Source organism: Bubalus kerabau, chromosome 8, assembly GCF_029407905.1.
Source record: "Bubalus kerabau isolate K-KA32 ecotype Philippines breed swamp buffalo chromosome 8, PCC_UOA_SB_1v2, whole genome shotgun sequence".
Taxonomy (NCBI): Eukaryota; Metazoa; Chordata; class Mammalia; order Artiodactyla; family Bovidae; genus Bubalus; species Bubalus kerabau.
This window is the reverse complement of record NC_073631.1, coordinates 46,046,603-46,058,966: the sequence shown is the minus strand read 5'-3', so window position 1 is coordinate 46,058,966 and position 12,364 is coordinate 46,046,603. Positions and strand designations below refer to the sequence as shown.

The window sequence follows — 12,364 nt, the reverse complement described above, 5'->3', positions numbered from 1 at the left end:
GACTCTTTTAAAGGCCTCCTCACTGTGTCTCACACTTCTACTCCATCTCTCTTTCCTCTGATTTCATTTTTAACAAGTAGCTGGATTCATCCTTTAAAAATATTAAGTTAGATATCTGTCTACCATTTAAAACCTTCCAATGGCTCCCAAGGATTTAATCTATAATCTACACTCCTTTCCAAGGGTGTGTGAGGCCCTGCATGGCCTAGCTCCTGCCAAGCTCTATGTCTTGGTCTCATATCAGTCATTCTATGGAACAGGAGTGCCCCTTTCCTCACATCAAGACTCCTACATCACTCTGCTTTATTTTCTTCCCAGTATAAAATGAATGAAGAGCTTTCATGGGGGTTGTGGGTTTGGGGGGACATCAGTGGTAGTCTTGTGTTCTTTCTAAGCCGAAGTCAGCAGTTTGACTGGTCAAGTGTTAAAGATGCCTTAGTTGTGACCGTCGCCTGTGACTTTCAGGCTGCACATTTATTTATGAACACAACATTTCTCTGGTCTGCTTGTCTGGGATCCCCCACCACCAGACAATGGAAAGATGACCTCTTATTCAAATGCAGGCAGAGCAGTCACTTACTTATAGTGGATCCAGACTCTGGCCTGTTGAGGGAGCTGATGATGACAAAGCCGAAACCCTCGTTCTCTTTGCGGTGAATGACCACGTCGCTGGTCTGCAGGCTGTGGGAGGCGAAGCCTTCGGGGGGAGAGGCGTTGCTGGTGGGGACGGCATGGTTACTGTTGCTGTAGGTGTTGGTGTAGGTTGCGTAGTCACTGCGAGGAGAACTGTGGTGGGTCGACACGGAGCCTGGACTCCTCCCATTCTCTGGGCAGGGCTCCCCTGGAACACACATCATACACAGGTACCCGGTTATTTGGCCAGAGTCTGAATGAACGAGCATCTCCTGTACACTGGGCACTGTTCCAGACACCTGTATTGTTACGAGACTGGTTGACTGGCTTCTACTCTCCCAGTCTCTGGATGTGATGAGTATTTAAAAGGCTATGAACCTCGTTAAGGAGGCCCCTAGGTCTTGTCCCCTTCCACCCTTCTCAGCAAATGCAAGTAAAACCCCTCCTCAAGTCCCCCTGTGCTGTTACTTGTTTATAAATTCTCCTTGGTAAAATTACATCCCCCTTAGACAACACCTAGTTTGAAATATAGGGCTTCTTAGTTTCATGATCATAATTGATCTTAAGACAGATCATAAAAGACCATGAAACAGGTAGACAGAATCCTAAACTGTACTACACATAAAACTTAAAGAACTAGTATGAAATATGCATCTTCAAAGTCCACCCAAGAAGTTTTTTCAGTAGATATAGGAACAACTGAGCCCAGGAATTTAGATGAGGTTTTAAGGCCACACTTTGAGAAATGCTGATTGTAGCTGGAGCTAACAGGGGATGTCCATGTAAGAGACCTATTGCAATTTTACTAAACAGCCATGGTTTTATTTAATATTGTGAGACCCTGTTAGCCTTGAAGTGTTTATTCACTTTGTATAGGTGGAAAACACTTACTTTGCTCACTCTAGGATCAAATCTAACAATGATATCAGGCTAAGGAATGATGAACTTTGAGTCTCTAAGGGAGGTGTTAGAAGCCTTGTTCATTTACATTCTGTATTATTACAAAATATAGTTTATATCAACCAGATAATCCAAGCCAATACTTCCATGAGAAAGTAAGTATATTTTCAGGGGGAAATGACAGAAAGTTGGCAGCCAAGAGAAGCTAGGTTTTAAATTGAAAGTTGATCTATCATCCAAGAAAGAATTTTGTTATTTTACAATAATACTTAGGTTCTGGTATTCTGATGAAAAAAAAAAACTTAAAAGCAGGCATGTAGAATGCTATAATTAGAAAAATGACCATTTCATTGCCATCTTACAATTTGATTCAGTTTAGTCACTCAGTTGTGTCCAACTCTTTGCGACCCCATGGACTGCAGCACGCCAGGCCTCCCTGTCCATCTGTACTCAAAAGATATTTATGGAATAGAGGGACATTAAGATTGAAAATAATGATAATTAATGATTCTTTTTTGGGTCTTTAGATATGGTTTCCTATTTGGCATACTGGAAGTTATCTCATATGGCAAGTTAAAAATAATTAGCCAAAGTTCCAGTGAGGGCTTCTTACTTAAACTGCAATTACATTCTGAAATGAAAAATCATTTCATTTCAAAAATCTAAGTCAGTTCAAAAATCAGGGAGCAAGAACACTGACTATAAGAGATGTTTTGTTACACTGATACCTACAGAAAATGGAACTGCATTTACTAAAATACTGTTTTACAAATGATCTTTACAAAAATGTATTCATTTCTCATCTGTAAGTACAAAATGAAGAAGATCCAGGCTGCTGCTTATTATCACTTGATAAATTTGAATTTTCTGTGATATTTACTCAATCAGGTTTTAATAAAATAAAGCAAATAGATGCCATTCATCTGTAAGAAATGTACTGAAGTGATAAAAGAAAAACAACAAAAAATGTCAATGTCAAAGCTTTTTCCTCTTTTCTACCAGAATTTCAAACTGCCTGTAAAATGAACTAGAAAACATCATCCAAAGACAAGCTGTTATTGTCTTGGTGAAGCACACATGTCCTTTATCAGTCCTTGCACAAGTTGGAAATAAAGTGATTAGAGATAGTCAGGAAGAAGAAAAACAAACAATTATTATGCTGCAACATTAAATTGAAGAGCTCCCCAAGTTACTGGACCAAATCAGTAACTAAATGTCATAGGCAGTGACAAGAAAGATCTCATTTTCTGGCTGTCATATTTTAGGGGGTTGAGAGCTGCAGTCGTCGGTACAGCAGCACAAAGAAAAATTATCTGTCTTTGCAGTAGATGACTCACAGTGGCTCTGCCACTGGTTCTAAAGGGAGAAAGAAAGACAATCATTGTTTAAGTCAATGCAAGTGGTCCCCGGGTGAGTGAAGGAGTCAAATACATTAACAGAATACATTTCTATTGCTTCTGGATGTCTCTTTCATCCTCTCCAACAATGTTCTTTATCTTTAACACCACGAGCACATTTAAACCCAGGGAGTTAAGACGACTGCCAATGATTGGCTTTGAGGAATATTACTGATTCCACATCATTTTTCTACTTGGCTGTCTCTAGACACAAATGACTCTGTCTTCTTTTCAACAACACTTCCTGGTATGGAGCATGAATAACATTGTTTTAGAATAATATAGTAAAATGTCAGAAAGTGACTAAATACCATGTGCATTAAAAAAAAAAAAATACTCACTAATTTCCAGTATCCCTGACTCATCCTTCTGGCTTACAGCCAAATGAGTATACAAAATTCAGTCACTTAATATCTACTCAAATCAAATAATTAATTTTTAGGTTTAGCTTCTGTTTGTCCTCACCAGTCATACTGGAAATCATCACTGTGCTGACTGGGAGAGAGAGTCTGGGAAGGCAGGTGTCATTGATAAAGTCCTCCAGGTTGAGGTAGTTTTGACAAGAACAGTCGAGTGCTGGCCAGGAGCTGCTCCTGGTCTGCAGACCTATTAATGGTTCCTTCACAGTGCTGGCCTAGAGTTTATTAAATGATTATTAAAATTAATTGGCAATATTTTTAAATAGGGAGATTTTACAGAAAGCTGGAGTTCTAGTTTCTTTTGAAATATTTGGCTCCTCTGTCCATGGGATTCTCCAGGCAAGAATACCGGAGTGGGTTGCCATGCCCTTCTCCAGGGGATCTTCAGACCCAGGGATCAAACCCATGTCTCTTATGTCTCCTGCATTGGCAAGTGGGTTCTTTACCGCTAGCACCACCTGGGAAGCTTCCAATAATCAATTAGAGTTGGGCAATTGCTGCCCCTTTGACTGAGTATGAAATGTGCAAGGCCCCACAGTCTCAACTACTCCCCAGTGTCTCCTGTACATTCCTGATTTACTCATTTACCCATGGAGTGAGGAGCATGTAGGGGCAAAGAGACTTGTTCAACCAGAGCCCTTTTTTCCCTTCAAGATCACCCGGTGGGTATCAGAACTCTCAGACTCTGTAACCAAGCAGCCCCTGCCTGCTTTCAGGGTGTGCCTGGGTCTCTCCTCAGGACTGTCCCCCAGACGTATGACAGCACTGCAGATGTGAGTCTTAAAGCCACTGAGGCAGTGGGGCTGCACATGGCAGAGCTTAGATGTGTGCGCTGGAGTGTCCACAGGCATAGTGCGTCCCTGTGGTGCCCTTCCCATGTCAGGGGCTGGCCCACCCACAGGCATTTGATTTTATGTACTCCTGCTTTATGCTCAACAGGGCAGACAACTTATTTAAATGCTTATAGACAAAGAATAAGGGACTGCATTTAGAACTGACAAAAAGTATAGCAGTCAGGAGCAGGAAATTCACCAGTACCCTGCTGCAAGTCGCTTCAGTCGTGTCCGACTCTGTGCGACCCTATAGATGGCAGCCCGCCAGGCTCCCCCATCCCTGGGATTCTCCAGGCAAGAACACTGGAGTGGGTTGCCATTTCCTTCTCCAATGCATGAAAGTGAAAAGTGAAAGTGAAGTCACTCAGTCGTGTCCGACTCTTCGCGACCCCATGGACTGTAGCCTACCAGGCTCCTCCATCCATGGGATTTTCCAGGCAAGAGTACTGGAGTGGGGTGCCATCGCCTTCTCCGCACCAGTACCCTAATCACTGACTAAACTTTTCACCCAGTTGTAAAGAAGACTTTTCCCTTTCTCAGCATCGGGCCAAGAATCACACTTTCCCTTCAAAGTGAAAGTCACTCAGTCATGTCCAACTCTTTGCGACACCATGGCCTATACAGGCCATCGAATTCTCTAGGTCAGGATTCTGGAGTGGGTAGCCTTTCCCTTCTCCAGGTGATCTTCCCAACCCAGGGATCGAACCCAGGTCTCCCACATTGCAGGCAGATTCTTTACCAGCTGAGCCACAAGGGAAGGCCATACTTTCCCTTAGGTGTTAGCAAAAAGATGCTGATAGCTTTAAGATGGACTCTAACAAGTTCTGATTGAGTCATAAAACTTTCTTGTACATCAGCTCTAGATTTACACTTTATGAAACTCCTCAGAGACACTCTTCTCTCAGATGAATAGCATGTATTCAAAATAATGTGTCACTATGTCGAGCATCTCAAAGCTGAGACATATAAATATTTATACTTTCAGTGTAACAATTAAAGCCACTCTTCTACTATCCTTGGGGAAAAAACAGCTAAATACTGGAGCTAGTGGCATGGATAAGACAAATCTCAAAACTAGTTTAAGGTGCAAGATCTGTACTAAAATTTTCTGATAAAATTGGATACATCATTGGATGTTTTCATCCTTTACTCCACAATTTCTCACTTTCGAGTGTCTAGTTTGCCGTTGTCTAATTGAAAACTTTGCCTTTCTATCTTTAGTGTGTTATGTATGTAACATACATAATGTATATGTTAACATTTGAAGCAGGTTTCTCCATTATTTTCATTTTTGCCCAATGTAACTAACTGGTCTATATTTCTCATAATCAATGTTTTTTTTTTTTTTTTTTTTCCCTCTTGAGCATTAGCTAGGAAACCACTGCCTAGGGTCTTCTGAGGTGAAGCAGGACATTTGAACAAGCCGAAGCAAGCATAAGGCTGAAGGGTATAATCTCTATGACCTTCCTTCTTTCAGCTCTTTTTCCGTTACAGTGCTCCTTTATGCAAGAAGTGGGTGACGCTGCCTGTCTTCTTGTTCATCTTGTGTCTCTTCATTATGTAATTGCTCATTTGCCTCGGCTTTGAACCATCTCATCATAAGCTAGGCTTGTACCCCCACTGCCTTGGCTTAGGAAAGCGTAATAATTTTAACCATGATAATAAGAACCCTAGAAATGACATCTCCATTCCCATATCCATTTGCAGCTATCTCTTCTCACTGTTGAAGAAATGGCAGCTATGAAGAAAGGCTGTCTTCCTGTGCATATTTTTAAAATCTGTCCCATCCTATTTCGAGGCACTGACTTTACTATCAAAGTATCCTTTACTGAACTCATTGTTTTTAATACTCATAAAGCTTTCAAGGAAGAGTGGGTTGAACTAACTTGGAAACTCTTCTGGTGTGAATGAGCAGTCTGCAGTAGAACATTTTCAAAAATTAAATGCACTTGAAATGCACTTGAATGTCTAAATGAGTAAAGTTGGTAAGAACTACATCAAAGAGCATCTTCACGGAAGTCACACAATCCACAAATTGCAAGAATACATTTTTGCGGTATTTGGCGTACACTCCAATAGCTTGGGTTGATTAGAACAAAATTTAATTTGCAATGATCAGCTGGTGGCAAGAAGAGCATGAAATTATGTTGCTGCACTGGTTTTTGCACTTTGCAGTATATTTCCTTGTAAATCAAGCATCTTCCTAATTTATCTTTGGGTTACAGAACATATAACACAGTAAACGTTTTATTAAAAATCATTCTGGAGGGTGAGAGACAGTTAAATGTTAACCAAGCAAACACTGTCTTCCATCCTGGCACCTCGCCCAAGGATAAGGCATAATTCAAGGTGCTTTACCTCACTGGGTCAAGCAGTCTGCCATGAATTTCTGAAGACGAATGGCACCTCTTAGCAAAACCTCCGTATGATACAAGATCCACAGCAGTCTCTATGGGTAAGGGCTAACAGTACTTCTGACTTAGCCTTTTAAGTGATGGCTCTTGTTCTAAATCTAGTTTCTAGAAGACTCAAAAAGGATTTTTAATTTGACTAGCAAACCTTATCTTCTTGAGTGGTTTAGAGCCTGTAATTAGCTGGTGGCCTTTTAAAAAATTCAAACGTGTGATGATAATAGCACATGTAGAAGAGTCCTTATGTTAGGGAGTGACATTTGCTAAAGGTTGGTCTAATGGCTTTGAATTCACTGGACATGGGGTTGGTTGTAGAGTGTGGAAGGGAACTGGAAATGGTGTAAAGAAAGAAGCCCTGGCTGGAGAGATGGGTCTCTGCATGATCACTGACTCACTGCAGACCACAGGGTGATCTACTGAACCCCTGGGCCTTGATTTGTCATCTGTTACATGAGGGATTTCACGTTGCTCTTTCTAAGGTCCCTCCTAATTCTAGCATTGATCATTCTGTACGAGGAGCAGTAGGTAGCTAAGCAAAGAGGCCAGCAGACTCACGGGGCAGGTGACGCCAGAACATCATTGGCGTTGTAACAGAGAAAAACACCTGTGGTTTGGAACTATATTCCCTATGTTACTGAGTGCTCAGATGATAAAAAAAAGTATAATTCTTGTAATGAACATAATTCTTACAAATATAAATCTTTTTTGGGGGAGTTGAGACATGGTAAAGAGAGATAAACTGAATCATCATAATATGACTAAGAGGGCTGATTTTAAAAGTATATCTTTGTGGATTCTTTTATTAAGCTGAGAAAATAGTTGCAAAGGGAATAATTACTTCTAATTTCTCTGTCTCATAACTTTGGAGTTATATGAAATGTGTTTTCTCAGAGTGACATATAGCTGTATTTTTCTAAATCAGGGTAATCATTCCATTGTTACCTTTTATCAGGCTCTACAAAGGAAGCTAGTTTTCCATCCTAGTTGCCTTATTATGGTATCAAAACACTGAGGCTTTTGGCTTGTAAACACAACGAAGAACATTTTCAGAATCTATATTTTTCACTACTATAATGGTCTTCTTATAACTAGCACCTACTAAAAAGCAAAGAGAATACACATCTTAAATTAGTCCCAGGCTTTGCTAGGAATTTTTTTAATGACTCCATGGAAAATGTCAGCCTCAAAGACTGCTTGCTGCTGCTGCTGCTAAGTCACTTCAGTTGTGTCCGACTCTGTGCGACCCCATAGATGGCAGCCCACCAGGCTCCCCGGTCCCTGACTGCTTAGAAATGTATTATACTAGTGAGGTGAAAATCTGCACTTTCAACTTCATCGTTACATGTGGAATATCTAGGTTGGTCTTTTCCCTCATAATATGGAAACCGATTTAAAATGTTGTTTCCAGTGTCCTGACCACGACTCACAAAGCATTACATCACCTAACCCCCAACTCCTGCTGCTGGTTCGAGCTACCTACCTCCACATAGCACCTTTCTTCTCACAGTGAGGTTGACCTGCCCATTCCGGGCTGCATGGTGCATAAGGTCAATGACATAGCGGTGGGTCTTTCCAGCCACTGGAATTCCATCCACATAGACGAGCTCATCTCCTGGGTGTAGGCGGCCATCTCTGTCAGCTGAGCCCATGGCGATGACGGCTCCAATCAAAATCTAGAGAAGCAATGAGAAGAAAAGAACATTTATGTTTCCGACTTTCTTTTTCCTTCCTATGTATGTATGTATGTATGTAGTAATTTAGTGGAAGCTTTTATACTCTCTACCCTCCACCCTAAAGGAGATCAGTCCTGGGTGTTCAATGGAAGGACTGATGGCTGAAGCTTAAACTCTAATACTTTGGCCACCTCATGCGAAGAGTTGACTCATTGGAAGAGACTCTGATGCAGGGAGGGATTGGGGGCAGGAGGATAAGGGGATGACAGAGAATGAGATGGCTGGATGGCATCACCAACTCGATGGACATGAGTTTGAGTGAATTCCGGGAGTTGGTGATGGACAGGGAGGCCTGGCGTGCTGTGATTGATGAGGTCACAAAGAGTTGGACATGACTGAGTGACTGAACTGAACTGAACTGAACCCACTGAGTATGTACTTGAAAAATGAAAAATGAGAGGCTGAAAGGATGCTCTTCTAACTCTTCCAGGTTGCTAACTCCTCTTAGAGAAACAGCTGTTTTGAACTTGCTCTTCATGGCCGTAAAGTTTGGGGGACACTTGCTAACTGGCTCATAAGTTACCACCCTTAACTCCAAACGTCTGATGCTACTGGCACTGCACATGGGCTCTAACATGAAACAAACTAGCTCCAGTTCTTTATTTGTGTGGCCACGGGCAAGGCCTTTGCACCTCTGCAAGCCTCAGTTGCTTCACCTGCAAAATAGGACCTATTCCTATTTATGGAACTGTTGGGAGATGTGAAATAAACAGCACATGGGAAGCATTTGACTTTGCTCAGGGCACATAGTGAGCTCTTGAAACGTGTCAGGGGAAACTGACTGCTGTGTATTATTAAATTCAGATAAAGGTTCATATTGCTTTTCATCTTTTAATTTTCATTTTGCTTTGAAAAGCTGGAGGTAAGGAGAAAACAAAACAAAACAAAGCAGAATTCGTGGCTGACTTTCCCTGGACAGTTCATTTCAGTTCAGTCGCTCAGTCAAGTCCGACTCTTTATAACCCCATAGACTGCAGCACGCCAGGTTTCCCTGTCCATCGCCAGCTCCCGGAAGTTACTTAAACTCACTTCCATCGAGTTGGTGATGCCAAGCAACCATCTCATTCTCTGTTGTCCCCTTCTCCTCTTCACCTACAATGTTTCCCAGGATCAGGGTCTTTTCAAATGAATCAGTTCTTCGCATCAGGAGGCTAAAGTATTGGAGTTTCAGCTTCAACATCAGTCCTTCCAATGACTATTCAGGACTGATTTCCTTTAGGATTGACTGGTTGGATCTCCTTGCAGTCCAAGGGACTCTCAAGAGTCTTCTCTAACACCACAGTTCAAAAGCATCAATTCTTTGGTGCTCAGCTTTCTTTAGAGTCCAACTCTCACATCCATACATGAGTACTGGAAAAACCATAGCCTTGACTAGATGGACCTTTGTTGACAAAGTAATGTCTCTGCTTTTTAATATTCTGTCTAGGTTAGTCATAACTTCCTTCCAAGGAGGAAGCACATTTTAATTTCATGGTTGCAGTCACGATCTGCAGTGATTTTGGAGCCCCCCAAAATAATGTCTCTCAGTTGAACAGTTTATCTACTTTAAAAACTCAGTCAAATCTTCTCCAGGGACTTCCCTGGTGATTCAGTGGCTAAGACTCTGAGCTCCCAGTGCAGGGCGCCTGGATTCGATCCCTGGTCAGGGAATTAGATCCCACATGCTGCAAACAAGAGTTCATATGCTGCAATGCAGACTGAAGATCCTGCATACTGAAATGAAAAAAAAAAAAATCTCCTCCAGATTTTTGCTCTGTTTCTTTGAATATTTTCTAGGAGCACATCCCTACATGTCCCCAGTTCTGCCTGCCGCCTGCAACGCTCTGCTGTTTAAATGACTATACCAGGAAGTTTGGAGGTACACATTTGGGAAACGTGCATACTGTCATAAATCCCTGAACTGGGGATTGCAATGAAAGGCACAACAGGGTAAGTTTTCTTACTTCCCATTAGAAACACTCCAATTAGTGTCCATTAGCAAGGCTTTTTTTTTTTTTTTTTTTCCCGTCACAGAGGAAAGACAATAGCACTAAATATTTTAGTTTTGCTCTTAAATCTATAGTTTTTCCAACTCATGGACAATAGAGTTCAAAGGAGTAGATTTTCTTTTGCCAAGCGGCTTAGGCTCACAGCATCTGAAAGCAGTGGCTATCATTAGTCTGATACTATTACAGAGGCTATATTCGAGGTTGTATTTTAAGTCTTTATAAAATGATCCTTTGTTCACAGATTGATTTCTTTCAGGCACTAATTTCTCTCAAATCTCAGATCTGTGGACCCCAGTTAATTTGCAGTTGGTCCATCGTGACCAGCAGGCTTACATGTTTTCAGGTTTGTCTTCCTACTTGGCCACACTGCTCAGTGTGGTCTGTCAACACAGCCACCAGATTTGAATGTCCAGGCCTTCTCAGTTAATATGTGAAATTATGGTCTGGAGAGTTTTCTTTTTCTCCTGAGGACTTCATATTCTTAGTTCACTGGATAGGAATGAAAACCCACCCTCCCCCCACCATGGCTATTTTTTTCCCATTCCCGAGGGATGGGAATAGGGAAGTGGGGAGTAGGTTTGCTCCCATGTTGAATATTGGTGCTCTGATGACTGATTCATTATTGCTGCCATGGGAATCCCATCTCCGGCCTTGGATTGACTGGGCTGTGCCCATTTGCTATAGGCCAGCAGTCAGGCAGACTTCTGGTATTTTCCATTTTCCCTTATCATCATGCCAGCCTGAATTTATGAGTTTCTTTCTAAACATGGTCCAATCTATTCTTCAAAAGATTCAACCCACTATGGAGCACTTCAAAGATTTAGTAAGTGCTTTGTGCAAAAACCAGTTAAAATGAATGTTTATGTTTTTCCACTGCCCTGTGAAGAGCTGCATTTGGCTGGGTTAGCCCAAAGAAAATGCTTCAACCTTTAACTTTCCTGTGTGCCTCAGTGGGAGAGCTTACAGCTAGGAATAGAGAAAAAATGGCTAGCGGAATTCTTAGCTTAATTACCACCATTCAGCTGTAACTTTGATTTTAACTCATGAAAAGGAGTAAAAACATAGGTTATAACTAAGAGCTAACATTGCAATTGGGCCCTCTACAAAAATAGCAAAAACAAAATTTCACATCGGAAAATTCTCATACCTCTCCCTCTGTGGGAAAACAGCAAAGAAATACTCTTGAAGTTATCTTCTGTATGACTAGTTTAATAGCATCCATTAAACAGAGAATCCCAGTAAAACATCTGTTTTTTCTATTTGCTTGCTGTGATATGAAGTACTCTCCTCACTAGGTAATTCATTTATCTAGCAAATATTCATGGAGTCTAGGGATGCTTCTAGGTGCTAGGAACCCTTCAGTGAACGATGAACAAAATCCCCATCCTAAAGAGTCATTCCAGTAGTCAGACAGTAAAGACACAGAAAAAAAATATGCTGTGTGTTAGTAGGCATGTACTGTGGAAAAAAATACACCAAGGTAGGATGTTGGGTGGGTGTCAACTTTGTGGCTGAGGTGGTGTTAGGGCAGATTAGAGCAGGACTTATTGAGAAGCTGACATCTGAGCAAAGACTGAAGTTCACTGGACACGCTTTTTTTAAACTTGAAGATTTAACCTTCAATCTTCAGTTTGTTCCACCAAATCTTATAAATTTACTTATAGTGTATTCAACATAATACTTCAACATAACTTATTATATATATTGCATAATTATTATATGCATATATATTATTATATAATTAGATTGTATAATCCATCCTAACTTGTTTCAAAAAAAAAAGTTGCTATGGTTAAGAAACAAGCTTGAGCTGAGCTGAGCATGGGGAATGGAGTGGCATTAGGGCTGCTCGCCCATGAGTCACATACAGGAGCCACACTCACTCCTTCCTTCAGGAGCTGCTGCCTTTGCTGGGAATAGGCCGACCACCTACGCTGTCTCTGCTTCTGGCTCCCACTGCTGGTGTCCTTTAGCCTTTGGCCAATTTGCACCTTTGTGTCCTGTGTTTCACTTCTGACACAGAGCCACCTCTGTGCATCTATTAAGGAAA

The 12,364-nt window shown here is 41.4% G+C and overlaps 1 protein-coding gene across 4 annotated transcripts in view; it reads right to left on the bottom strand.

Moving 5' to 3' along the window:
* MAGI2 (membrane associated guanylate kinase, WW and PDZ domain containing 2) overlaps positions 1-12,364 on the bottom strand; it is an 831,153-nt gene that overhangs the window by 173,418 nt on the left and 645,371 nt on the right. For all 4 annotated transcript variants that reach the window (XM_055590145.1, XM_055590146.1, XM_055590147.1 and 1 more), the window contains 2 exons: positions 8,074-8,266; positions 581-841 (listed from right to left, as the gene is read on the bottom strand). In XM_055590145.1, coding sequence (XP_055446120.1) covers positions 581-841; positions 8,074-8,266 — 454 coding nt within the window. The remainder of the gene's footprint in view (positions 1-580; positions 842-8,073; positions 8,267-12,364) is intronic.